At 39.5% G+C, this 25,961-nt stretch overlaps 1 protein-coding gene across 1 annotated transcript in view; it reads right to left on the bottom strand.

The window, feature by feature from the left end:
* The window catches only part of atp2a3 (ATPase sarcoplasmic/endoplasmic reticulum Ca2+ transporting 3), a 66,098-nt gene extending 58,904 nt beyond the window's left edge, over nucleotides 1-7,194 (bottom strand). Inside the window, exon 1 of the mRNA XM_060863321.1 lies at nucleotides 6,824-7,194. Coding sequence (XP_060719304.1) covers nucleotides 6,824-6,941 — 118 coding nt within the window. The 5' untranslated portion in view covers nucleotides 6,942-7,194. The remainder of the gene's footprint in view (nucleotides 1-6,823) is intronic.
* Between the last annotated feature and the right edge of the window lie 18,767 nt (nucleotides 7,195-25,961).

The raw sequence follows: 25,961 nt of genomic DNA, 5'->3' as shown, positions 1-25,961 counted from the left end.
ACAGCTCCATTCCGACATGAAGTGAGCGAGCAGGGAGCTTGCCGTGCTTTTATGTGACAGGTAAGTTGTACCGTGTAGAAAAGTTCAGGTTGCAGTGTAAACATGCCTTCTCAAAGAAAGCAGGATGTAGTACAGCATTAGAGGCGTTTCTTAGAAACCAGATCTCACGGAGACGGGAAAAGTCAAGGCGTGTTCCCGGGCCTCGCTTTGTCGTCTTACGAGTTCTGATCGGAAAAGTAAGTTATTCATAACAAGTTTTGGATGCAGGAAATTGTGCCATGACGTGTTTTCTGTAGAAGCTGTTTGTGTGTACCAGGAATCACCTGTTCCTCTGCTCTCAGACAAGCCTGGACCTGGCTCCAGGATCCCACATACACACGCAGGCATGCACAGAGACGTGTGTGTAGTCTCTGGCAGAAAGCCGAGCTACTGTAGCAAGGTAACGTGGATAAAATGGTGGAAAGACAAAGAAACAAAGAGACGCGATAAGCCATCGGAGATGTGAAATTCGATGACAGATACGAAGAGAATGAATCGGGAGACGCTGCTTACACAAACGCGGTACACACAAAAATCTAGCTCGGGAAAAAAAATCGAATTTCCTGGTATCCCACAAGCGCTCCTGTGTTTGTGTACTTTTACATGAGTGAGGGAAATAAATAAGGTGTTTATTCAATTCCTACTCAAAGCATATACGTATCTGGGGATGACAGGGAACACTTTTATAGGCTGATTATACCACCGTGTTGAAATAACTTCATGGCCGTGTCTTATTAACGCAAACTCGTATAATAAGACTAACCACATGACCGAGACAAAAGTAATGGCACCCTGTACATTTGTTTGGTTTGTCCTATGAAATCGTACGCAAACACGTTTACTAACCAAATGATTCAGAAATTTTTGACTCCTCCTCCTCATCCTCCTCCTTTTCGCATACTATGTACGTTTAAATATCTCTGTAGGAAAACAGGATTTATGTAGGCCGTGTTAAATAAACCCAGTGATACATATCAAGTATCTCAAAAAACAGCTTCCAGTATCGCAACACATTACTTCTGCTGCATCACACTCCATTACACACAAGTTCTTCTGCTATGAAAGTGCGAGGCATCACACTCTCTCTCTCTCTCTCTCTCTCTCTCTCTCTCTCTCTCTCTCTTCGTCGGCCGCAGAGACACACGCAGAGTAAGTTAACAGTCTGTCGGGGGAGGTGTTGATGAATGCCAAGGTGGGAGGTGAGAAGCAGAAATGAGTGACAAGTTAGCACACATGCACGTCTAAATTAAACAAGGAGGAGAGAAAAAAAAATGGACAAAAGAGAAAAAGCCAAATATAATCTTGTAAACACAGCCAGTTCCTCTGCAAGCTTTGTGAAGCAGAATAGACAGAATGCATGATGCATTGTCTCGCTAGTTTAATAAAGAGCCTGACTTGAAATAAGCTGCAACAGCAAAGGCATCCTAACACACCACAAGCCTGTGCACAACTTCCGACTTCCTTTTCTACAACTCCTTATCGCCGAGCAGCAGCTACACACACGTTGTCTAAAGCGTGCCGCTGTGGAGAGGCACCGTTAATAAAGACCGATGGTGCTTAGGAGCAGATCTGCAGTATAGTCCATCAGAATTCTTTCAAAATCAGAGGAGTCATGGCCCAGATGCAGAATTTACACAATCATCATTGACACACTGGCTGTAAAACACATCTGCACTCGAGGAGAAGAACTTCTGCTTCCTCTAACAGTCGCCTCACACTGTGGGCCTCAGAAGCGCGTAAACAGAGGTGTAAAAATGTGAGGCAGCATAAAACTTGGGCCTTTTTTCAAGCTTTGCTTAGCTAAGAGAAGCAGAGAAAGCAGGAGGGATGTGGCATAACACGGGGGGAACAGGATCACAGCTCCGGTCAGGCATGCAGTCGATGCTCGAGACGACGACAAACGTTTTTTTTCTTCTTTTTGCAGATGAAACAGAAATTGGACTCGAGACAACACACACACACATGGCTCGACGTGGTGCAATTCCGACTAGTGTGTTTAAGGAACAGGAACCCTAATGAAATGTACTGTATGTAAACATGTAAACGTAAACAAACACTTGTCAGAATCTTAGAGCTCTGCTTTAGTTTATTGAAAACTGGTATGGACATGTTGGACAGTCTCAACTACTTATACGGCGACGACGGCGTACGCTACTCGTACCCTCTAGCGCCGCCAACAGGTGAAGTCAAAAGATTCCTGCGCTATAAGAACTGCGATGCAACAATGCAGAAACGATTCCTCCGCCAAATATAAACTACGTGGTCAATTTTCACCATTTTGAATGTTTTTTTTTAAAGAAAACATAGAAGAATGGATGGATTCGGTGGACATCCTGCTTCTTCTTATTCTTCTACAAAAAAGTCGATAGCCAGCGCCCACGGTTGGACTTTACAAAACAAACCTCTCTACAGTATCTTTGGAAATCTGATGCGAGGCGTACAAACAAATTGGATGATGAAGTGACCAAGCAGGAAGCGAGGACGCATCTCGGCATCGCCTTTACATATCGTCACCGTACTATTTACCATGTTGTTGTGCGACAAGCTTTGAGCTTCGAGTTCGTCCCATATGATGCTTTGATCTGGAACCGGTCTCGATCCACGGAATCCAAAGAAAAGCAGAATTAAAGGGACAATAAACATCTCAGGGCTCAGGCCTTAGACCTAGCCCACAGAAGTGAGGAGGTAAAGTGAAGGCAGGGGGTTTGCACAGAGATCGGTAATTAGTGAAGGAATAAAAAGTTCCAGAGAAACTAGGAAGCGGTGAATAAACTTAGTGTTACAAAGCCATGGTCGATAAACGGCTGCTTACGAACAGAATACCAATCACACAGAGAGAAAATCCTGTAAAGATAAAAGGTAAAGATTAATTTTTTTTTATTTGTTTGTTTTATTCAAATGTTTTTTTTATGTTAACTTTGTTTAGAAATGGAGAGAAATGCATGAGAGAACCACTCACTCACTCACTCACTCACTCACTCACTCACTCACTCACTCACTCACTCACTCACTCACTCACTCACTCACTCACTCACTCACTCACTCACTCACTCACTCACTCACTCACTCACTCACTCACTCACTCACTCACTCTCTACCGCTTATCCGAACTACCTCGGGTCACGGGGAGCCTGTGCCTATCTCAGGCGTCATCGGGCATCAAGGCAGGATACACCCTGGACGGAGTGCCAACCCATCGCAGGGCACACACACAATGAGAGAACCAAAAGATGTGAATTTTTCACTTTGTGTCTATCAGGTTGGCAAAACCAGGAGATAAACAGACTGATGGATGCCAACATGAAGAGAAAAAAAACATTTATTAGACGGTAAACAAAACAGTGCTTTTAATGATGTGTCAGGTTGTTAAAGAGTAATCACTAAAGAGTATTGGGGCAGAACTGCTTTCCACACACACACACACACACACACACACACACACACACACACGAGAACTCAGGAATTCAACCCGCATGCATATAAACAAGTCCTGACAACAGCAATCAGCCAAAAACACCTCTAAGAAAAAAATACCTAATAAACTACCGCTAATAGGCTATTTGCTTAAACACAAAGTAACACAGTTAATCAAAAAGTCATGTCCATGTGGTACCATCTGTCTATTAACTTTTTATCATTCACAATCAACATGGCGAGGTGGGACGATACACCTCGTACAGTAAGTGTAGTGGAGGGGAGAAAAAAAACGCTTCATTGAAGAAGTAAAGTTGTTAGGCTCTAGTTATAAAGTGAGCAAACTTAGGCGGTGGTTTCTTGAGAGAGCTCAGAGCTGAGGGTATTCCCTGTGGGCAGGAAGTTGACAGCTCAGAGCGAAAGCGACGCTATCAGCTACGAGATGTCGTTTTTTTTCCACAAAGTCATCAGAGCTTGAATGGCCGGCGAGATGCTCGAGCAAAAAAGTATGTAGCCGCTCTCGTCCACGCGGTCCGAGCTAGTTAGAAAGAACGCTGGCATTCTTTCACACTCGACCTTAGCTGAACCTGTTACCCTGACAAGCAGGACAAATAGCAGCACTGATGACAGGTGAGATTCTTCCAAGTCCGGTGTGTTCACTCAGTAGTGTTAATTAGTAGTGACAGCTACTTCGAGAACAGTGAGACCATCACAAAACCCAGACGACTTTGAGCCTCAGTTTCTATTCCTCCACCTCACTTTCTCACCATCTCACCCTTCAAACACCACAAAACACCACTCACGGTCCTCATAACGCTTTATTTCTGGTTGCACGATCACATCCGCAGCTGTACTCGCTCGAACTCGCGCTCTCTTGAAGCTCTGACACTATTTTCCACCCTCCTCATGCAGGACTAGCTGCCTGAGCCTTTACTACTGCTCAGATTCTAATCAAACCCGTGCTTAAATCTTAAAAACAAATCTCATATCTCAGAGTACACGACAACCCTGTTCTGCTTGTGTCATCGATCGGTGTGATCAGAAAACAGAGATCTTCCAAGTGAGCATGAGGACATAAATCAGGACATAAATCCTGTCCTCCTCTTGGCGACTGTTCGATGAGGGTCACGCTTTAAATGGAATATTTCTGACTCTACTCTAACATACCAATCCCATAGGACTGTGTTATGACATGCAGATTTTAACAGTGAAGCTGAAACGAGGCAGGCAGCCGTACGGTGGACGGGAAAGCCGTTCAAAAATGACCTTGTAACAAGTAAACAAGCAAAGGATTGCTTCACCCGAGTGCAAGTTGACAACAGCTGCTTTTAAAGAGCAGATGTGAAAGTGAACAGTGCTGGCTAACTGTGCTAACTCTCAGTAACAGCGTGTGCACCAGGGCCTGAAACAAGTAACCTGAAACAAACTGTTTCTCTGCAGCATGTCTCTATGTCTCTCTTGAGGAAGTGGAAAACAGGTTGCTCAAGTTTTACGCCTGCGGCACTGGTCGCAGGTGCGTATTCCAGACCCTTTATCGCTTAAACGCGTCTGCGTTGGGTCTGTGGTTCGATCTGTCGCTGGAGGTCTTCTCCTTCTCTATGGTCGCTTGTGTGCTTCAGCGTCTCGCATGGAGCGGTTACGGTTTTGTCTTAAAACTTCTGAGCATTTATGCAATACTCATGCATTAATGTTGCAACGTGACACTTTCCAGTGAATCAGACGCCGTTTTTATGCTGGTTTAGATCACCTATTCATTGTAAAACAGGCAAACCACTAGCCTTACTGTCCAACCAACGCACGTTATTACTTCCTCCCTCTGGCTGATTTTAAAAAGACATCTACATGTAATCTACAAAGCCAGAGCAAGATCTTGTCTACATCAGAAATGAAGCAGATTCGACGAATAGTGCTGTAAACGCTGATCTCAGTCCTGCCTGCCGCCTCGGTGACAGTCAGATGAATGAAGTCGTTAGCACACACTCCAGAAACACAGAAGTTGGCTACAGCTCAGACTAAAGCAAACTATTATTTTTTTATATACACACCATCCTGTCAGATATCTTGAGAGAGAATTGTGTGACATTTACATCCTACAAAAGGTCTAATTTAAACAGGCTTCGACGACGGTCTAGTTCAGTGTAGCTTGCACATGGAGTCGTACAGCTAATAAAAGATTAATAAGCTACACTAGCTATCAATTATCATGTAGATCACAACAATTCCTTTTCAGATAGAATATTTATCAGTACACGTATTAGCAATCGTGCGACGTAGGTGTTACTCGGGTGAACGAGCAGAAACTAGGACATTGTTGTAAAAGTCTTCACACAAAAGCATGATGTTCTCTTCGTTCATTCATCTTTAGTAATCGCTTTATTCTGGTCTCAAGGTCACAGCAGGTCTGTAGGACCCTCGTGCAGGGAAAACTAGGCAGGAGGCAGGTTGCACAGTGCGAATGGGTTGCCAGTCCTTCACACAGGACCATACACAAACTTTATACTAGCTAATTTATTTACCTACTGCTATGTTTTGGGAGGTGGGAGGAAACCGGGTAAACCAGAAGGAAAAAAGTAGAATAAATTTGAAAAAATAAAATAAACCCTAAAGGCAACAGAAACAAACTACCAAAACTATTTTTATTGGGCGTAACTGAATGTGATTATATATATATATATATATATATACATATATATATATATATATATATATATATAAAATAATATATATATATATATATATATATATACATATACACAATAAAACATATATATATATATATATTTATATAATATACATTAATATATATTTTAAAAAAACACAGCATAATGTGCAGGAATTAACCTAAGCTTAAACTATATGCAGTTCCACTTGAGCTGAGATGCAAATAAATAAATTTGCAAATGATGCAAATGGCTGTCAGGGACAAAGGGGCGTGGCTTATGCTAAAAGTTATAATGCTAAAAATATATAAAGAAAGAAAACTTAAATAATTCTTAAAAAAAATAAACAAAGGTATGAAATACAGGTAAAATTGTACTTTGTATAAACATAACACGAGAGTTTGTGGAATGTGTGGAAATAATTTGCAAAAGCCAAATTAGAGAATTTTGATTTACATTTACAGTTTAAATTCTATTTGTTTTGACAGTAAACTAACTCCATAACCTGCACAGCACTGCACGAGCGAACAAACTTCCTGTATAATAAAACACCAACATTTTTCGCAACAGAATATTTCAAATGAATTGCTTAACATTTTTTTTTTTTTTTTGCATTTTTCTCACTAAGTTAAAAGGACGTATATGGGATAAATGTTCGGGGAAAACGCAGGCACGCACGCGCGCGCGCACGCGACAGGTAAAAAACTCACCGTTCGGTCCATATTTCTCGAAATTGGCTTTGACTTGTTCCGTCGTCAGTCCGGTGTTTTCGTTCACGTCGAAGTGCTTTAAAACTTCGGACGCGGATTTAGTGTGAGCGTCTTCCATTTGTCTTGCTGCAGGGGGGCGACTTCCTACGGACAGCCGAGATTCATGTAGTTTGTGTTGTTTTGTTTATAAATTAATTCTCAATTGAGGTTAAAACCGGTTTTCCACCGAGGTCCGTTCTGTAGACCGCCAAGCGGAGGTGGGTTCACGTTCACTTCCACCTGCCCCTTCTGCAAGCTGTTCGCTTTCAAACCGTCCTCCTCTCTCCTCCTCTTCCTCCACTCTCCTCCTCCTCTCTCCTCCTCTTTCCTTCGTCGCTTCGAGCTTCAGCTCTTCACTTATAGTAGGAAGGTGTGTTTCAGTACCGGATTCTCTCTCTCTCTCTCTCTCTCTCTCTCTCTCTCTCTATCTGTCTGTATCTATCTGTGTGTGTGTCTCTGTCTGTATCTCTCTCTGTGTGTGTCTCTGTCTGTCTGTATCTCTCTCTCTCTCTCTCTGTGTGTCTCTGTCTGTATCTCTCTCTCTCTCTCTCTCTCTCTTTGTGTGTCTCTGTCTGTCTGTATCTCTCTCTCTCTGTGTGTGTCTCTGTCTGTATCTCTCTCTCTCTCTGTGTGTCTGTCTGTATCTCTCTCTCTGTCTGTCTATCTCTCTCTCTCTGTGTCTCTGTCTGTCTATCTCTCTGTATCTCTCTCTCTCTGTGTCTCTGTCTGTCTGTATCTCTCTCTGTGTCTCTGTCTGTCTGTATCTCTCTCTCTGTCTCACTCCCCCCCTCTTTCTCTCTGTCTGTCTCTCATAAACACACTTTTTATATACTTTTTATATTATATACTATAAGTATACAACACAAATATATATATATATATATATATATATATATATATATATATATATATATATATATATATATATACACTAGTATGTGTTTATTTATATATATATATATATATATATATATATATATATATATATATATATATATATATATATATATATATATAACACAGTGTACTATAAGTATACAACACAAGCACGTGTTATTTTCCACATATACAGTAGGTGTAGTATGAACGTTCCTATTGGCGCTGAATGACTTCATGATCATAACTATCACACGGAATGATGTACATATTTCTTAGACATATTTCTTAGACATATTTCTTTATGTAAACAAGAATTTGAATGCGTTTCCTTCCGTTTTTTTTTTTCTTCTCCCCATCACAATTCGTCTGTCGTGTTTTGTTTGTGTTTCTGATATCGGAAGTCGTTGATATGACGATTCTCGCGCGCTCACTGCGTTAAACACGTCTTGAATGGCTGAGTCCTAAACGCTGACGTTTCCCTACATACGTGCACTACACGCTGCTGTGACACGACCTAGTAGTAGTGCACTGCGCGTTCAATAGTGCGCTATTTAAGATTGTTCCGTAATCTACGTCAAACACTGCTGTAAACAAACAGGATTTTAGGATTCAGGCTTAGGGTTTTCATTGCACCCTTTAGTATTTTTATACCGTCCTTAGAATAAAAACAAACCCTATTTTTTCACATTTCAAGGAGAATAAAGTAAAATACTAATATTTCGAGCTGAACTGGAAATTTAATTGAACTAATAGCTGGGCACTAAACTGTACTGTGGTACACTGTGTATCTTTTATCATGAAAGGTGCATAAAGTGTTGAATTAAACACCTAAAAGCTACACTATAAAATGAAATTAAATAAAAAAACAATCGTTCTTAATAATTAATTAAATAAATAAATAATAAATAATACTTGATTTATAAAGCGGGGGGCATGGTGGCTTAGTGGTTAGCACGTTCGCCTCACACCTCCAGGGTCGGGGTTCGATTCCCGCCTCCACCTTGTGTGTGTGGAGTTTGCATGTTCTCCCCGTGCCTCGGGGGTTTCCTTCGTACCCGGGTTTCCTCCGGGTACTCCGGTTTCCTCCCCCGGTCCAAAGACATGCATGGTAGGTTGATTGGCATCTCTGGAAAAGTGTGTGTGTGTGTGTGTGCCCTGTGATGGGTTGGCACACCGTCCAGGGTGTATCCTGCCTTGATGCCCGATGACGCCTGAGATAGGCACAGGCTCCCCGTGACCCGAGGTAGCTCAGATAAGCGGTAGAAGATGAATGAATGAATGATTTATAAAGCACTTTTAAAACTGAACACAAAGTGCTGTACCTCATAACATACAGATAATAAAATGAAATAGTAACCAAATAAAATAATAACAGTAATAAATCTGAATTAATTCAAATCCAGGGAATAGAAATGGGTTTTTTAACCGTTTTTTTTTTTCCCTGTCTGATGTACAGAGGCAAGTTGTTCCGTAGCCTAGGAGCAGAAACAGAGAAGGCTCGGCGTCCTCTAAGCTTCCTCTTTGACCTTTTGGTGTCCAGAAGCATTTTATTAAGCTGACCTGAGCAAACAGACAGGAATGTAGGATATTCAGTAAGATATGTCGAGAACCATGTAAAGATTTAAAAACACATAAAAGCACTTTAAACTGAACCCTATAATACACCGACAGGCAGTGAAGTGAGGCCAAAATTGGTCAACAATTGAAGGTGAGACAGCGAAGACTGGCTAAGACCAATATAAAGTGCGTATGTTAAGTCACGGGGGGCATGGTGGCTTAGTGGTTAGCACGTTCGCCTCACACCTCCAGGGTTGGGGGTTCGATTCCCGCCTCCGCCTTGTGTGTGTGGAGTTTGCATGTTCTCCCCATGCCTCGGGGGTTTCCTCCGGGTACTCCAGTTTCCTCCCCTGGTCCAAAGACATGCATGGTAGGTTGATTGGCATCTCTGGAAAATTGTCCGTAGTGCGTGAGTGAATGAGAGTGTGTGTGTGTGCCCTGCGATGGGTTGGCACTCCGTCCAGGGTGTATCCTGCCTTGATGCCCGATGACGCCTGAGATAGACACAGGCTCCCCGTGACCCGAGGTAGTTCGGATAAGCGGTAGAAGATGAATGAATGAATGAATGAATGTTAAGTCACAAGTATGTGAATGAAATCATTTTAGAGGTATTTACCAAGGCTCTATTTAATCTAGGCTACATTTAGGTTACCAAGTGTATATATGCAGCAGATGACGATAGCCTTGTCTGAAATAATAGTAATACATCTAACCTTTTTTGTAATAAAACAAACAAATGCACTGCAATGGTTATTATTAGAACTATTATGCCTTTTTATTAGATGACAGTACTGGAGCATTATCTATAAAGCAGTTTGTCTGATAAGCGGGTCAAAATTATGATGTACTTTTACTGTTTTAGTTCTTCGCCTTTTCAGTGTTGTTCACCTTAATTAGCATTCCAGGTAAAAGGTACATAATGACAGAATGTACCAGAACAAAATCAGAAGCATGACGTCGATGCACCAGAGCAGCATTTGAGAACAGGCATGGTGTAGCCACACCTTACACACCATGAGTGCTGGATCAAAGCTGGATTGTCTTTATGATGCCACATCACGGATGCCACTAGGTAACTAGTACATGTACAGTTCTTTCAGTTAGACCAAGAAGACAATTTACCATGTACTCACATTCGGTCTTATAACTCATACCAGTTTTATACCAGTCTGTAAGTTGTAACCTATATGTAGATAAGCAAACAGGATTAATCACATTTACCATAACTGTACCCGCAATTCTTGAATGCATCTTTAGGACTTGACTGTCAGGGTTCCAGATGTGCTTTCCTCTGCGGCACTATGTTTTAAAGAATGAAATGATTTTTAATAAGACCATACATGAGTTCTGTAACATCCGCAGTGAACGAGCCAGGTATCAGGGAACTGCATAGCTGCCCACTGTAGAGAGGAAAAAGTGGATTAGGAACAGGGTGCTCTAGTTTTCTTCTTCATCACAGTTTGTCCTCTTATCCTCTGCAAAGTCTATAAATAGCCAAAATTCTCGAACCTCTGGATAATATACAAAGGGCCTAATGAAGAGGTAAGTTCATTCAATATGGGAAAAGAACAATACTACTGCAGATGTAGCACTAATTATATCACTCTTGCAAACCAATACAGCAAATCATCTTTGCAGGAACTGTGCAGCAGATAACAGTCTTCATGATGACGGATGACAAACTTCATGTGGATCAGACCAGCATTTATTACCAACCAAGTATATAATTTGATCATCCTCTATATGAAATCAGCTGTTTTTACCCCAGGTACATTCGCAGTACATTCACTGTATCCTTGAATTTCTGTGACATCCCCAATGCATGCATTATCCTACTTTGACTTTTTTTTCCTCCCCCCAACTATTGTGCTTGCTCACACTTTACACACTATATTTATCCTACTTTCAATTCAGGTCAATAAAAACTTCTACTCTGTGTAAGTCACCCTTTTCTGAGTCCAAGTTTTCTGTGCTTGATCCCGCACTTAGCATTGTCTCAACAATAAGACAGCCAGAATAGCAAGCAAAAAAAAAAAATTCTCATAGTCATTTCACTGTATTTTGGGTAGATTTGCTTTACAGGCAAATGTATTGCCAAGGTGCAGCGATAAGCCTCAAGTCAGCCTTCTCCTTTCACACAGGTTGCATTCAAATCACTTTTCGGGGACAAGCAAATAAGGATCCCGCAGGTCTCGAACGACTCTGAGATTTCTTCACAGCGTTCGTCGGATTTACTTCTCTGTTAGATTTTGTTGATGATGACTTCACCTTCACAATAGTTCTTAATAAACATCTCAAAACATCATCACGCTCCGATGCCTGCACACTTTGCATTTAATCAACTGATTCTGAGTTGTTGAACCTCATCCAGGCAGAGTCCAGAAGTATATTTGGGCAATAATGCAAACTGAACGACAACCTCTTCTTCCTGGATATTAATCTTAACAGGATATAAGCAACGCTGAGGATACATACATACATACATACATACATACATATACATACACACATACATACATACATATATACATACATACATACATACATACATACATACAAAGGGAGAAAGAGAGCATGTAGTAAAATTAACCACAGTACATAAAGTTTGCAGAGGAAGATAACATTTTGGACAATAAGGTACTGGCACTGGGACTGATCACATGTATTGACCATGGTGTCTGCTTCCAAACAATCCTTAAATGCTTGCAAAAAGGAAATTCTCTTTCTCTACATGGAGATTCTCCATATGTAAGCCTCTGTGTGTGTTGTTTTACCTCACTGGCACACAATGTCTGCCTGTCTGAATCCAGACACAGAGTTTCCATTCTGTCTTGAGTGCATCCTGGCTACATTTGCCTTCACCTCAGGTCTCTCTCTCACTTTGCATTATGGAAATCAGGCCAGGTTCTCTGAAAGTATAATAGCGCATTCTCCTATTTGTATATTGTGCCATTTGGATTCTCTGTAAATGGGGTACTGGGGTCAAATGGAGGTTTGTCTCCCTGTCTCTTTCTTTTTTTCATATATCATGCAACAAAAGATTGCCTGTCTCTTTTCACCATTCGTTCTGCCAATTATGTGGTCTACTTACAGATGTTTGTCTGGAAATTTACTGTAGTTCTGATCATTTCTCTGTTTACTGCAAAGAGTCTTTTATTCTCTATGTGGCTTGATGCCTCTGTATCTGTTCGAATCTGTTCTAAAGGTTCCATGCTGCGTTTCTGCCATTGACTTTGACTCAAGGAGATCTGGAGTGAGAGCAGCCGTCAGTCCGCGGCAGCTGAACCTGACAAATCAGAGAGAGAAAGAGAGAGAGAAAGAAAGAAAGATAGAAAGGGCAGGGGGCTGGAGGGAGGGGGGTCTATGGTTAGTGATTAGAGGAGAATCAAAATAGACTATGTGCTTAGTGGGTGTTAGAACAAAGGCAGTTTTTCTGTCTCTTACACTCATTCTATCAAGCACACAAACAAGCTCTCTCTCTCTCTCTCTCTCTCTCTCTCTCTCTCTCTCTCTCTCTCTCTCTCAACAAACTGCATCTGTGACGCAGCAATTTCACTGGATAGTACGAAGTGATGCCACAGTGCTGTCTGCTAGTCTACCTGACAAGAATAGAAGATGAGAAGAGTGTGTGTGTGTGTGTGAGAGAGAGAGAGAGAGAAAGAGAGAAAATGAAAGAGAGAGAAAATGGCATGAGAGAGAGAAGGGAGGGGGGACTGGAGAACGTGGGATCCAATCATCTTGGAGCGCGAGGCTCTCTATTAGCTCTCACATAGCCGACTCCTTCATTTTGATTGAGCACCACATCGTCTTTATTCTAAAATCAAGAACCGAAAATGGCGAGACAAAATGAGAAAGACAGAGCAAGCCATATTGCTACAGAAAATAATATATGACAATAGATCGTTGTAGACAGATCACATTTCAATGCAATTCTGCTTCTCATTCAGCAAATTCATAAACCTACCTGTCATAACAGTTAGATCTGATAGGTCTGATACAGTGCAGGAACATCACAAGCCCTCAACGAGCTGAACTGTGAAACACGTGAGCTTGAAATGTGCCCGAAATTAGAATTCAGAAAGATGAGTCACATGTTTATCATTGCCAGTGTTTGTTCACTGGTAATTGTTTAATGGAATCAAACAGTTCACAATCATCATGCTCTGAAACATGTTGTCTTTGAAAGCCTGCCTGTTATAAACTGCACCAGACCTTTTGAGCAATAAACAATACAAGTCCGTATATCATCTCATTGCCACTAGCAAACATGAACATTAAACTGCTAGTGTAGCTCGTAGTATTCCCCATATTCTCTGAGAAGTCCTTGGACCTTCTTTTATTATTGTCATACTACTCATTGATATATTATACGATATATTATACAGCATTAAAGCATGTTTATAGTCACGCTAATGATACCTAGTTTTGTGTTAGCACAGACGTCATTAGCCTTGTAGTATTATAAATATTACAGATAAATGACTGCAAACGATAAAAAATATTAACAATCAACTCGTTTTACTATTAGTTCATCCCTGCTCAAAAGTTTACACCCCCCTTGGTCTTAATGTATCACATTGCCTTCTTGAGCATCAGTGGGTGCTTGTATGAGTCCCTCAGTGGTCCTCGGTGTGAAAAGATGGATCTCAACCTCATGTAGCTGCAAAATACAATTGTTAAAATTATTGAATTACAGTCTCAGGTAGTCCCTCGCTGTCATGGCCCAGGTTTAATTTCTCAGTCCTGGATAAAATAGGAAGGTTGCTTCAGGAAGTGCATCCTGTTGTGGTGACCCTGAACAGGGAGCAGCCAAAGGACAACATTAAAATTTTGCAGATTCTGCATGAACTCCAATTTTATAAACACGATACTGATTGATAACACTTTAGCATGTTGCTGTTGAATGTGTTGATGCATCTTTTATAAAAGCAGCTATGACAATTAATCCAGCTTTTATTCATAAACACAGGTTTATAGTAACATAATATACCTTTGAATACGGTACTGCTTCTGTAGTAACAACTCAATTATTCAAAAAGGTTGTAATTTAATTAAGATGTATAAAGGTTGATATGAAGCTTTCTGTTAGCTGTTTAGTTAACATGTATAGAAGGTGTCCACTGTCAGTGTTTTGTCAGTAACTTTTCTGAGGTTTATTTATTTTCTAGAGAGAGATTGTCAGACTGCTGAAGGAAGGACTGGTTATAGCTGCCCTAACATGTACTGGAAATAACCCACAATAAAGATAAGTATACGACTCGTTGTTGTAATTAAAAATGAATAAACTTTGGCATTTCTTTTGGCAAGTTCAGGAATAATTCTTCCAATAAATAACAGGCAATAAATGGTCTAATGTGAGTAATATTTAACTAGCTGGATTATAATCATAAAATAAATAAATCGTTGGAATATTATCTATAGTGTTTTATTCTCTTTTTGCTAGCCAGACCTTGCCATTACATGCAAACATTCTGGAGAAGCTAAACACCAAAACACAAAGCTAAACTAACATTTTGACAGTGTGCAAAAGTTATTTGGCTTTTCAACCGCTTAAAAAAAAGAAAACTAACTATACATTAAATACTTTAAATGTCACAAATTTCTCCTCACAGCTCCAGTATCACTGGTTCCATCATGAGCTCGGGAAACTCTCTGTGCAGATCGTCTCCTGTTCTTCTCATGTCTATGATGGTTTCCTGCAGGTTCTAATGTTTCCTCCAGGTTCTAATGTTGTGTCTGAATCTGTGTTTGTATGATGTCTCATGGTGGAGCGATGTCACACCTAGTGTTCCAAGAATATTCTCTGGATTCACCATAATCCTGACCAGTTTTTGAAGCTGAAGATGAAACTTTCTGAAGATGAATGAACGAATGAATGAATTACTGTATATTCACTGGCTGAAGTTTGTTAATTTGCAGTCAGTTCAACAGGCCTGTGTTATTCCTTTCACTAGAATCCTAACAGACCTCAATCGATTGATATCATATAATAATCCATTCAATCATTTGATGAGAATTGAAACTGATGACAATGTCCTGATCCAAAACATCTACTGTATGAACCTGTAAAGGAGGATCATCTTCGCTCAGCGGCTTTGCTCCACAGAGACTGTAATTTCACTAGGTGTCTTAAAGAATTACTCAGCAGGCAGCAAACCAGTGAAAAATTGACACAATATTATAGTGCAGCACAGTGCCACCTTGAAGAGTATCTAACTTTCCAGACATCTTTACTCAGCACAAGAGAAAGAAAGATCAATTACTTTGCGGTACGAACCAAAGACATGTCTTGTCATGTCCTCGATCCTTCATCATCATCACCCTATTGTTAAAATAATAGTTCGCAGACTTTAGAACATGGCACTTAGTATCGTTCAGCAATGCCGGATAAACGATTCCATATTTTATGTGGCATTTTAATAATATTTTATTAATGGCTAAATGTCTAAAACCCCCTCACTGGCTTGTGTGCTGCAGAAAAATGATTACTATCGGCCGTTCTGTTTCTCATTTACGGCACATTCACTTTTGTTTCTGTTTCTGACTGACCGTGAAACAAAGGAAGTCTGGATCAATCTGGCTCTAATGCAAAGCCTTTGCAGCTGAACTTGTGCATTGATTTGAAATGAAGTCGTTCTTTAAGTGCAGCTGAGTGTTTTCTGAACCAAACCGAAGCAAATTAAGCAAAAAAAAAAACAGATATTGAGGGAACAGTAAATGGTCCATATACTGTAGAAAGTGAGAGAGTGTAGCAGAATGAAGGATTACAAAACAAACCCTGAAAGGTAGTGAAAAAAACAGTCAAAGGCTGAATGAGATAGAGAACATTAGCCAGAGCTGTGGAAGATAAACAAAGCGATGGTGTCAGGGGGAAAAAGGATGCAGGCAATGAAATGGATTCAGAGTGAGAAAGAGAAAGAGAGAGAGGGTGTGTGAATGAAAGAAAGAGTGAGGGATTGAAGGGTAGCAGGCATCATTAATAGCTAGGCTTACATTGACAGCAAAGATATGTGTGTAAAAAAAAAGTGGGTGAATATCGATTTTGAAAGTCAGCCAGTCTTGATTTACAGGCGTCGACTGGTTAAGACGGGTGAAGCCTCCCTCCATCACCAGGATCAGGAAAGCAGTCTTTCAGAAACACAATAAAAATGAGGCAGAAAGGCCAAGCTCTCCTAGAACCTGTACACTACATATATATATATGGTGGTCCAGAGGCAGGATCTCGGGCTTTCATTGCTGTAGCATGGGTTCGAATCCTGGGCAGAGAGCCAACCCAGCCACTGAAGAGGTAACTCTCAATTCCGGTCCCAAGCATGGATTAAAATTCTAGGGTTGCGTCATGCAGGGCATCACGTAAAAACCTGCCCCAGAATGAAAATATGGACCTGCTGTGACAACAGGTAGCAGCCGAAAGAACATTTTATGTAGTTTTTCGAAATTTCCATCTAGTCACAGTTCAGAGTCCAAATTTACTGATTTGCGACTTACATAGGATTTTAAAGATTTTTTGAGACAACTAATATAAATAGTCTTTACATAATAAATGCTAACAGATTTAACACTACACCTGGATTGTGTGGTAATGCTCTGGATTCAGCTCAGTCTAATGGGATGGAGGCTCCTAGGATGGAGTCTGAACTGATCTCAGACTACAATAGTGATCTCTTTACCTGTTTCAGTCTCTTTGGCTTGTGATTCTGGACTAGACTTAAAATTATAGCAGACACCCAGAAATGCATTCACTCTATCATCACTCGGTTTGAACACGCAATCTCCTGTTGATAATTATGACCCAAATAATATCTGAAGCGATCAGAAGTCTTGATAGTCAACAGCATCAAGCTTTGTAGATATGTGCTCGTGCTTCAAACTATGGATGAATATAAATAGATCCTTATTGTGATAAGCCATAACGTTTACACTGGGTGTAGAGATGCTTAAAGCTTTGGGTATCATTGATTTTTACATTTGAATTCACAGCAATTAATAGCCTTCATGAGGAGTATATCAGAGACAGCAAGACAACAATCAAGTTGTCTTAAATTAGTGCTTATTTACCCTTTATGAGTCCTTGGTGAAGAGCTGCGTAGTTCAGTCTACCACCTTGGTGCAGGACATGGAAGAGTTCTGATAAAGGTCTGACTCGTTGGTCTGGACGAGCACAGCTAGAGATAGAGGCTTGAAGGGAGTGAGGTGCAGGTGTGGGATGTGGTAGCTTAATAGTTAAGGTGTTGGACCACTGATTGTAAGGTTGTCAGTTGAAATCACAGGCCCACCAAGTGTCCGCTGGTGAGCCCTTGAGCAAGGCCCTTAACACTCAGTTGAATAAAAATGTCGCTCTGGATAACGGTGTCTGCCAAATGAGGTAAATGTAATGTAATGCAGATCAGGATCAGATCAGCTTTAGGAAGCTGTGCATCTGTTTTTGGTTTCGTATGAAAGCATTAAAGCAGCAACATTATTTTTTAAAGATAATTATATACATTGAGGTTTTTTTTTTAATATAACACAAGTATTACAAGTAAAACAGACAAAAAACCAACAAAAGAAAAATAACAATATTTAAACAATAAATAAAAAATCACACACATAGCTCAGAATTACACTCATGTTGCAAATAGATATGCTTAATAATATTGAGGGTAGCAAACCCAAAAAATGGGGAAAGAAAACCCTTAAATATCCATCGTTTTAAGATCAGAATACTCTTTAAAATAATATAATACTCCTTATAGTAATATAATACGACCAAGAAAAGGCTATAAATAGTCCTGATAGGATAAACTTAACAAAACTTATATAAATAACACATTCTAGTTGGAAGGTTGGATCAATCCTTTTTTGGTCTCACTTTGGATATCAAATAGTTTAAGGATCCGATAAACGAGTCATGACAATATTTTAATTCAAAAGCAAATAAAAAATGATATTAATCATGAGGGGAAAAGTTCAATTATACGTTTAAATATTATGAAAAATCGGCTAAAAATGACTTTGACCTGAGAATAGATTGAGAAGGTGGCTGGTTGGGGAATTTTTCCTTTTTCAGCACATCATAGCTTTTTATATTGGATCAGCCTTTAGGGACTTGGATTTAACTTGTAGTTTAAAAGCTACACTAATTAGGTTTTCTAGTGGAGATTTAATTGCCAAGGATACTTTGCTGACAAATCATACAAGCATTTTTTAAAGCTTGCTCGCAGAAAAATCTGCTAAAGCCTCAAGCCTTTCTTTCAAATGATCGTTTTCCATTAGACGATGTAATTCTACGGAAAAAAACAAAACAATTTAAACTACAATAAAACATGTGCTCCTGCTGTTCTCTTAAGGCTTCATATGATCTCGTCGGCTCTCAAAAGCAGTTCTTAAAAAGATATTAAGCCTTTTATCTTATAATCAAGTGTGCTACAGTAGATACAAGGGCACCCTATTAAGGGATCATCTCCTGGTCTCCTTGTTGCAAACAAGTGTACTTATCAGTTATAGCGGTCACCTAATATCAGTCTCCTAAGAGTGTCATGCTGATTAATTACATTTATTTAGACTTCATACTATGTTCTATACAGTAGTTCTATTGCAGCAAATCGCTAGTCGCTGCACTAAGAAGTCACCAGTCAATCAATTTTCTTACCGCTAAATTGAAACGTTCCTGAGAGAAATTTGTATATAAAATTCATCAGTGTATACAAACATCATATCATATGAGCTGAAGGAGAAGCAGCTTGAGCTCTACTGTCCTCACTCCCACTGATAATCCCATATTTGCATAAAGGTAAGCTCTTCTCAGCTTTTTAGTCTCGCTGGACACGCTAGCTGTCACTCTTATTCAAAATGAATGATCTCTGGTCACTGTATATGTAAACGTAGCATTACCAACGATAGTTTGGTATAGATGTACATCAATAACGATCAATAGTATGTAAATGAACAATGTTTATATATCAAGCCTGGACTGAATATCAAGCTTGGACTGAATTTCACAACGTCACTTCCCTTCCTGATGACATTGAATAAAATAACTACATAAAACCAACAAGGAAAGTGTCAAAACTAGTGTAAGTAATTCACACAATCAATCAGTGATCTATTTCTGTATCTATCTAAAGTCTTACCAGAGGTTTAATCTATTAAATCAGTTATTTTCACTTCTTTTAAAGGCAACAATATTCAGCAAATGCATTGCACGTATTTTTGATGATGAATGTGTACTGAGATGTTACTGAGGTCTGAACTGCTGAGCAACTTTGTCATGAAGAGCATGACATGGTATTAGTGCACCTGTTCCTATGACCAGGGGGAAGCCAGAGAAGTGTTTCTCCAGGCTCTATAACTACTCCTCCCTACTGAGCCTGCAGTGTACATGAGAATCACATTACAGAGACTGGGATCTACCACAGACTAGCAGGGTCAGTAATTACCCTCATCGTCCTTCTGATTACTTGCACTGCCAGGACAGTGTGGTCAATTGACTGCCTGTCCTTTATTAGCCCTGCCTATAATCAAGTATACTATAAAATAAAATAAATACCCCACAACAAATGCTAATGAAGACATCTCTTAAGACCAATGCAGAGAAATATCACAATATCTAAGTCTGCTAATAAACATATCATAAGATGTCTTCAGCACAGAAGTTTCTCAATAACATATTCTCAGGAATAAAGCACTTTGTGACTGTTATATGATAATAATCCACTATTGGTGATTAGGGTCATACAATCTGAGTGACATTTAAAAAAAAAAAAAAAAAAAAAAAATGGATGTTTAGACCGGGGCGCACGGTGGCTTAGTGGTTAGCACGTTCGCCTCACACCTCCAGGGTCGGGGGTTCGATTCCCGCCTCCACCTTGTGTGTGTGGAGTTTGCATGTTCTCCCCGTGCCTCGGGGGTTTCCTCCGTGTACTCCAGTTTCCTCCCCTGGTCCAAAGACATGCATGGTAGGTTGATTGGCATCTCTGGAAAATTGTCCGTAGTGTGTGATTGCGTGAGTGAATGAGAGTGTGTGTGTGTGTGCCCTGCGATGGGTTGTCACTCCGTCCAGGGTGTATCCTGCCTTGATGCCCGATGACGCCTGAGATAGGCACAGGCTCCCCGTGACCCGAGGTAGTTCGGATAAGCGGTAGAGAATGAATGAATGAATGAAAGGCTGTTTAGACCATGTAGCTGTGTGTGCATGTTTTGGGCAATACATTTGGTAAACATGTTCCCAAAATTGTGAATTCTAGAATTATGGGGAAATTAGTAAGCATGAAGAAATGAGTAGCAATTATTATCTGTGGGTTTAAACATATATTAGTATTGTATTATTGTATATTTATATATAGAGATGTTTCATCCAAGAGTAATGAAAGCAATTTTGAAAGCCTCTTACTTTAAGCCTGTTACTTGATCTTGTACTGTTTAATCCAGAACATTCTTTATATTTATCTAATATACTGTAATAATATATATTTTTGCACACATCTGCTTTTCTCTAAAATTCAGACCAAATGTTCAAGTCAGACTAAATGAGAGAGAGACTTGGAACAGAACAGATCAGACATTGTATTTTGTATTTTACACATTTTTTTCAATCAGTTGACTTTTTACTTACTTGCTTACTAACTTATTTAAGTTCTAACTAACTTACTGAAGTTCATAGCTGTGTGTTGTTCTATGTAGCACCATGGTCCTGGAGAAACGTTGTCTCATTTCACTGTGTACTGTGTCAGCTATATATGGTTAAAATGATAATAAAAGCTTCTTGACTTGACTTGACGTTTGGTAAAAAATACGGCTTTGGGTTGAGCAAGAAAATCCTTCTGGGTTGAAGCTATACAAAAAAAGACATCTGATAGTGTTCAGTTATATCTCATGTTTATAACTATGTTTATAATTCACTTTCTTAACACTTTCTACATGAACCCTAGCAGAATCGATTGGACTCGGGCTGCTATTTATGACAAACCTTTACATCTCCTCAGCTCATTGCTTTGTAATAAGGGCCAGATGGCTTCTTTCACTCAGAGAATCTTTCGGCCTCTCCCATCTCTCTCTGTCGGCATAGTAACTGCAGAAAGCAACAGCTCATTAATGACTTGGGAAAACCGACTACACTCATGAGGACAGTATCCGTTCACATCAGAGGCCTACAGCACAGGAGGAATCATATTAGCCCTGATATCTGTGCACTGGCTTTTCTGACAGAGATTAAGCCTACTATTGGACTAAATTATCATTTCAGAGGCTTCAACAGGTTTCAAGACTAGAAGTATAGTGTTTATTACAAACCTAAGCTTCCTTAAGAAGCATCTTAAATGTATTACTTTTAGATTTTTTTTTAGAATTTATTGTATGCATTATTGCCTAAGTTTGTGGATACTGCTGGAAAGGGTATCTACCTACCTACTTACCATCCATCCATCCATCCATCCATCCATCAGTCTACCTACCTACTATCTATCTATCTATCTATCTATCTATCTATCTATCTATCTATCTATCTATCTATCTATCTTCAAATAATAATAATAGTATCTCTCTAATATTTCTTGTAAAAGTTTCTCAGAATAATAACTTTTTAACTTATTAATGTGCAAGTTCCTTGAAAGTATGACTCAGTACCTCCAAATAATTACAATTCGTGATCTCAGTATCATGAGGCTCTGGTATTTTGGTTTAAAAAAAAGGTGTTAAGCAAATAAACCCATCACTGGGGAATACTTTAATCTCCTGTCTCTGATTTTTCAGTGTTATATTTGGAAAAAAAGAAACTTTTTGAAAAACTAAGTTATAAACTAAGGTTCTGTCTCCCAGCCTAATCATCACCTAGGATGTACAAGCAGACTCGAAGCCTCGGTATGGCAGGAGAAAGTAACTTTCAGGTTAGATGTTCTGTAGATGTGAGTAAGAGTAATAAAACGTTACTGCTTAATAAATGCATACATGCTTAATTAAGTCTAGCAGACTTTAGGACTAATACCTAAAAAAATCAAAAGATCCTTTGCTGCTTTTTCTTGTCCTAGTTGTTTTTTTGTTTTTGTTTTTTTTTTGCTGGAGTGCAAGTCCACATTTTTGGTGTGAACCACCTCCAAGGCTCAGAATATCCTGAGGGACTTCCATGCATGCCCATTTTAACAACAGGATGATCAGTCAGTCGGTCGGTCCTTGGAAATGCCTTTTCCTGCAAAGACACACTTTTGTATTGTCTTTTGGGAGACCGGACTGATCTGACCTCAGATGTTCAGATGATCCACAATCTTGAATCCCTGAAATTGTTTTGTTTGGCTATAATAACAATGTTTGTGAAACCTTAACAAGAACATTGCATATTTTCTCTGGACACGTTTGCACTTTAATCATAAATAGCAATACTATATTCATATCCACTAGGCGACCACATCCCACATACTCATAGTCATATGCTATATTTTTCTAGATTCTGTCTATTTATTTCTTGTATAGCTGGTTCCCTTTGATTTTGATTTTTATTTTGACTTTATTTACTTTACTTTTAAAATATTTCACTGTATTCTGTACTGGGAATGATTACTTTTGTGACAAAATTTGAAATTTGGGAAAACAAATTGTTCAACAGCAAATGAACCGTGGTGGGAATCACCAGGGATGAGCATGTTTTTTCAGGGACATTTGCTTAACAGATTAAAAAAAGGTTTCTGACTCTCTAAGAAATACTTCCAGGAGACGAGTTCTGTTGAAGCGAGACTTGCAGCTCTTCCTCTTGACTTCTGATATGAATCCCTTTACCTCAGAGTCAGAGACTTAGCTAAAGCTATGCTTCTTTTTAAAACAATGACTATTTGAAAACATTTCCACTACAGCCATGCAAACCTCCTACCAAACGAAACACATCAGGCGGTCCTGTGTACCATGTTTCTACTCCATTAATCTCAGTCTAAACAAAGAAACAAAAAAGAAGGTATGAATCATGGGGCATGAAAGTGTAGGATGAAAGTGTCTCCTACATGTTTATATAGCCTTCAAATACTTCCTAATCAGATCTATGCTTTAAAGCAATGATTCTCTCATCCATGGCTGGAAAATAGACCGTCACTGAATAAACGCATGGAAAATGGGCGTCATCTCGTCATGGATTTTCTGCAGTCTACTTTGCTGCATTCGTTTGTCTAACTGTGACAGTTACTCAGAGTTTATTAAAGATTCAATGATAAATAAAGGAATTTGTTTTGGCAAAGGGGATGTGTTGGATTCCCTTGTCATGACCTATGAACAGTATTTGATCTTAAACTAAATTTAGGACTTGGGAATGAATGAGAAAAAAAAATGGGAAAGAGGAAGAAACAGAGTTTTCTAGAAAGCTCAAGGGATGGATGTGAATTCCTTCAGAGAAAGAGAGAGAGAAAGAGAGAGAGAGAGCGAGAGAGAGAGCGAGAGAGAGAGAGAGAGAGAGAGAGAGAGAGAGAGAGAGAGCACTCTGGGAATTGTCACTCTGTGGACTGTTTGACTTTTAACATGGATTCTGACTGAGACCTCATTCATCAAACATGTTTTCTAATAACGTTATTGTTTTATCAGATCATACCGTCTCCACTCTGACGCTTAACCAGTCTCTCCATCAGACACCAGAACAAGGTTAATTTCGTTCATTTGTAGCATACCCATGTCAGACTTAAAGCCAAGGTTTAAAGCTGTAGAGTCACGTACTTTAGGTAAAGCCAAGAAGACCTTTTCCAAAAAGAACCTTTTCTTCATTTCTCAGACTTCTGGCAAAGACTGTGTGTATGCTGCAGAGGGGAAATGTGAAATAAACAACACTCTGCACACCTCTCCTCTCTGTCAAACAGGAAGCAGAGTGCACATCACTAACTGCACTATAATGGCAGCCATTCGTTTCATAACAAGTTCTGTTTGTCGCCAGCAGCACTTCCATCTCGCTGCTTGTCGGAGCGAAACGTACTGTACAGGAACACGGTGACGACGTACTGCAAAGTAAACCGCTATATTCAGACTCAGATGACCAACAGATATAAGACAGGATCTGGACAGGAACATATAGAGATTGATGTTATGCATATATGTTTACATTTACGCCATAGCTGATAGTGTGTTAATCCATCATTAAAGCTGTTTTTTGAAAAAGAATAAAGGAATGTAAGGTTGTTAGCCAAGCTTACAATTTCTGACTAATTACCTTTCTAGGACCTTCCGTCTGTCTGACTGTTTTTTTTTGTTTGTTTTTTTTGTTTTTGGAGTGTCCTAAGAACTTATTTATTTCATGTTTACATGTTTCTCCAACATTTTCCCAGCATTTCCTGACTATTACTTAATTAGACATCACAGCTTAGCATACAGAACATTTTGATAATGTCCTCTACAAGCTATAAGGATACGGAGCAGAGACGTGAACCAATAGGTACACTTGGTTTAGCTTGAACAGATAATACATTCTAAACAGATACAAATATGAGGTGCATTTATTGTTTTATTTGTTTTATTTTAACAGGTATCCGGTGTTTTCCGGAAAGTTCCGGTATGGGTGCAGGTTTTCGTTCTAGCCAATCAGGAGCCTCAGCTGAGATGATTGAAAGCCAATGAAAGATCAGCTGATTGAAGAGGTGGAATCAGGTGTGGCTTCGAATTGATTTGAATGAAATCCATAAGTTTTCACACCCCTTGTTTTGAACAGTCACACAGGCAGGAGGTTTTACTACGACGTAGCCGAACAGTCTGAAATAACGTCTTTTGTATTTTGGGAAATTTGTTAGAAAAACTCAAACTCAATTTCAATGTAAAATAATGAGTAATAATAAAAAATGTATTGTTGTCTAATTTGTAAACTGTACTGCGTAAATATACAGAGTTTTACGGTAACCACCAGGTCCTTGGGGTTGAACATGTCTGTTGTGTATTGAAGCTATTTGTGTGTAGACTTTAATTCCCTTTGGTCTTTGGCTTGTGACGTCACACCACACATAAACAGAGGGGTCACATATGCTCTCCAGTGCTCACTTGCTCTCATGCTCAAGTTCATGAGACACTAAATTTAACTTTTTTTTTAATACTTCTGCTTCCGCTCTTATGTTTCTTCTGCGTACTGCAAGGACACGGCGTTTGTGTTGACTGGTGCAGGAAATCAAGCTGCCTTTTAAATAACTTTTATCTTAAATTATCCCTCCAGTGCAAATTTTGATTTGACACACTGATGGAGGACTAATAAAGCTATTATTTTCTCCGTCAGCTAAAACTATTTTTACCGGATATTTTTCTGTGCTATGGCTAATTGATATAGATAACTGGTATATAATTCATTATTTATACATTTTAGAATCACATGTTGGTTGGCTTATTTATATGGCATTATGTTGGCATATTTTTGAGTAATAATACTTTGTACACCGGTGATAAAATGTGGCGTTGCTACATGAGCAAGAGTTTAAAAGAAAAAATAACTATTTAAGGAGAAAGAGCGAGCAAAAGAGAGAGAGAGAGAGAGTGAGAGAGAGTGAGAGAATATGTTCTGCTTTAGACCACACCTACTTCATGTTATCTTCAGACTTTAACACTCATGGCTGAGTGTTAACTCATGACTCATTAACACGGTGGCTTAGTTGTTAGCACGTTCGCCTCACACCTCCAGGGTCGGGGTTCGATTCCCGCCTCCACCTTGTGTGTGTGGAGTTTGCATGTTCTCCCCGTGCCTCGG

The sequence above is a fragment of the Tachysurus vachellii genome, chromosome 26 (genome assembly GCF_030014155.1).
Source record: "Tachysurus vachellii isolate PV-2020 chromosome 26, HZAU_Pvac_v1, whole genome shotgun sequence".
NCBI classification, from domain to species: domain Eukaryota; kingdom Metazoa; phylum Chordata; class Actinopteri; order Siluriformes; family Bagridae; genus Tachysurus; species Tachysurus vachellii.
Note: the sequence above shows the minus strand (reverse complement) of the source record. Positions and strands in the feature narration are given on the sequence as shown.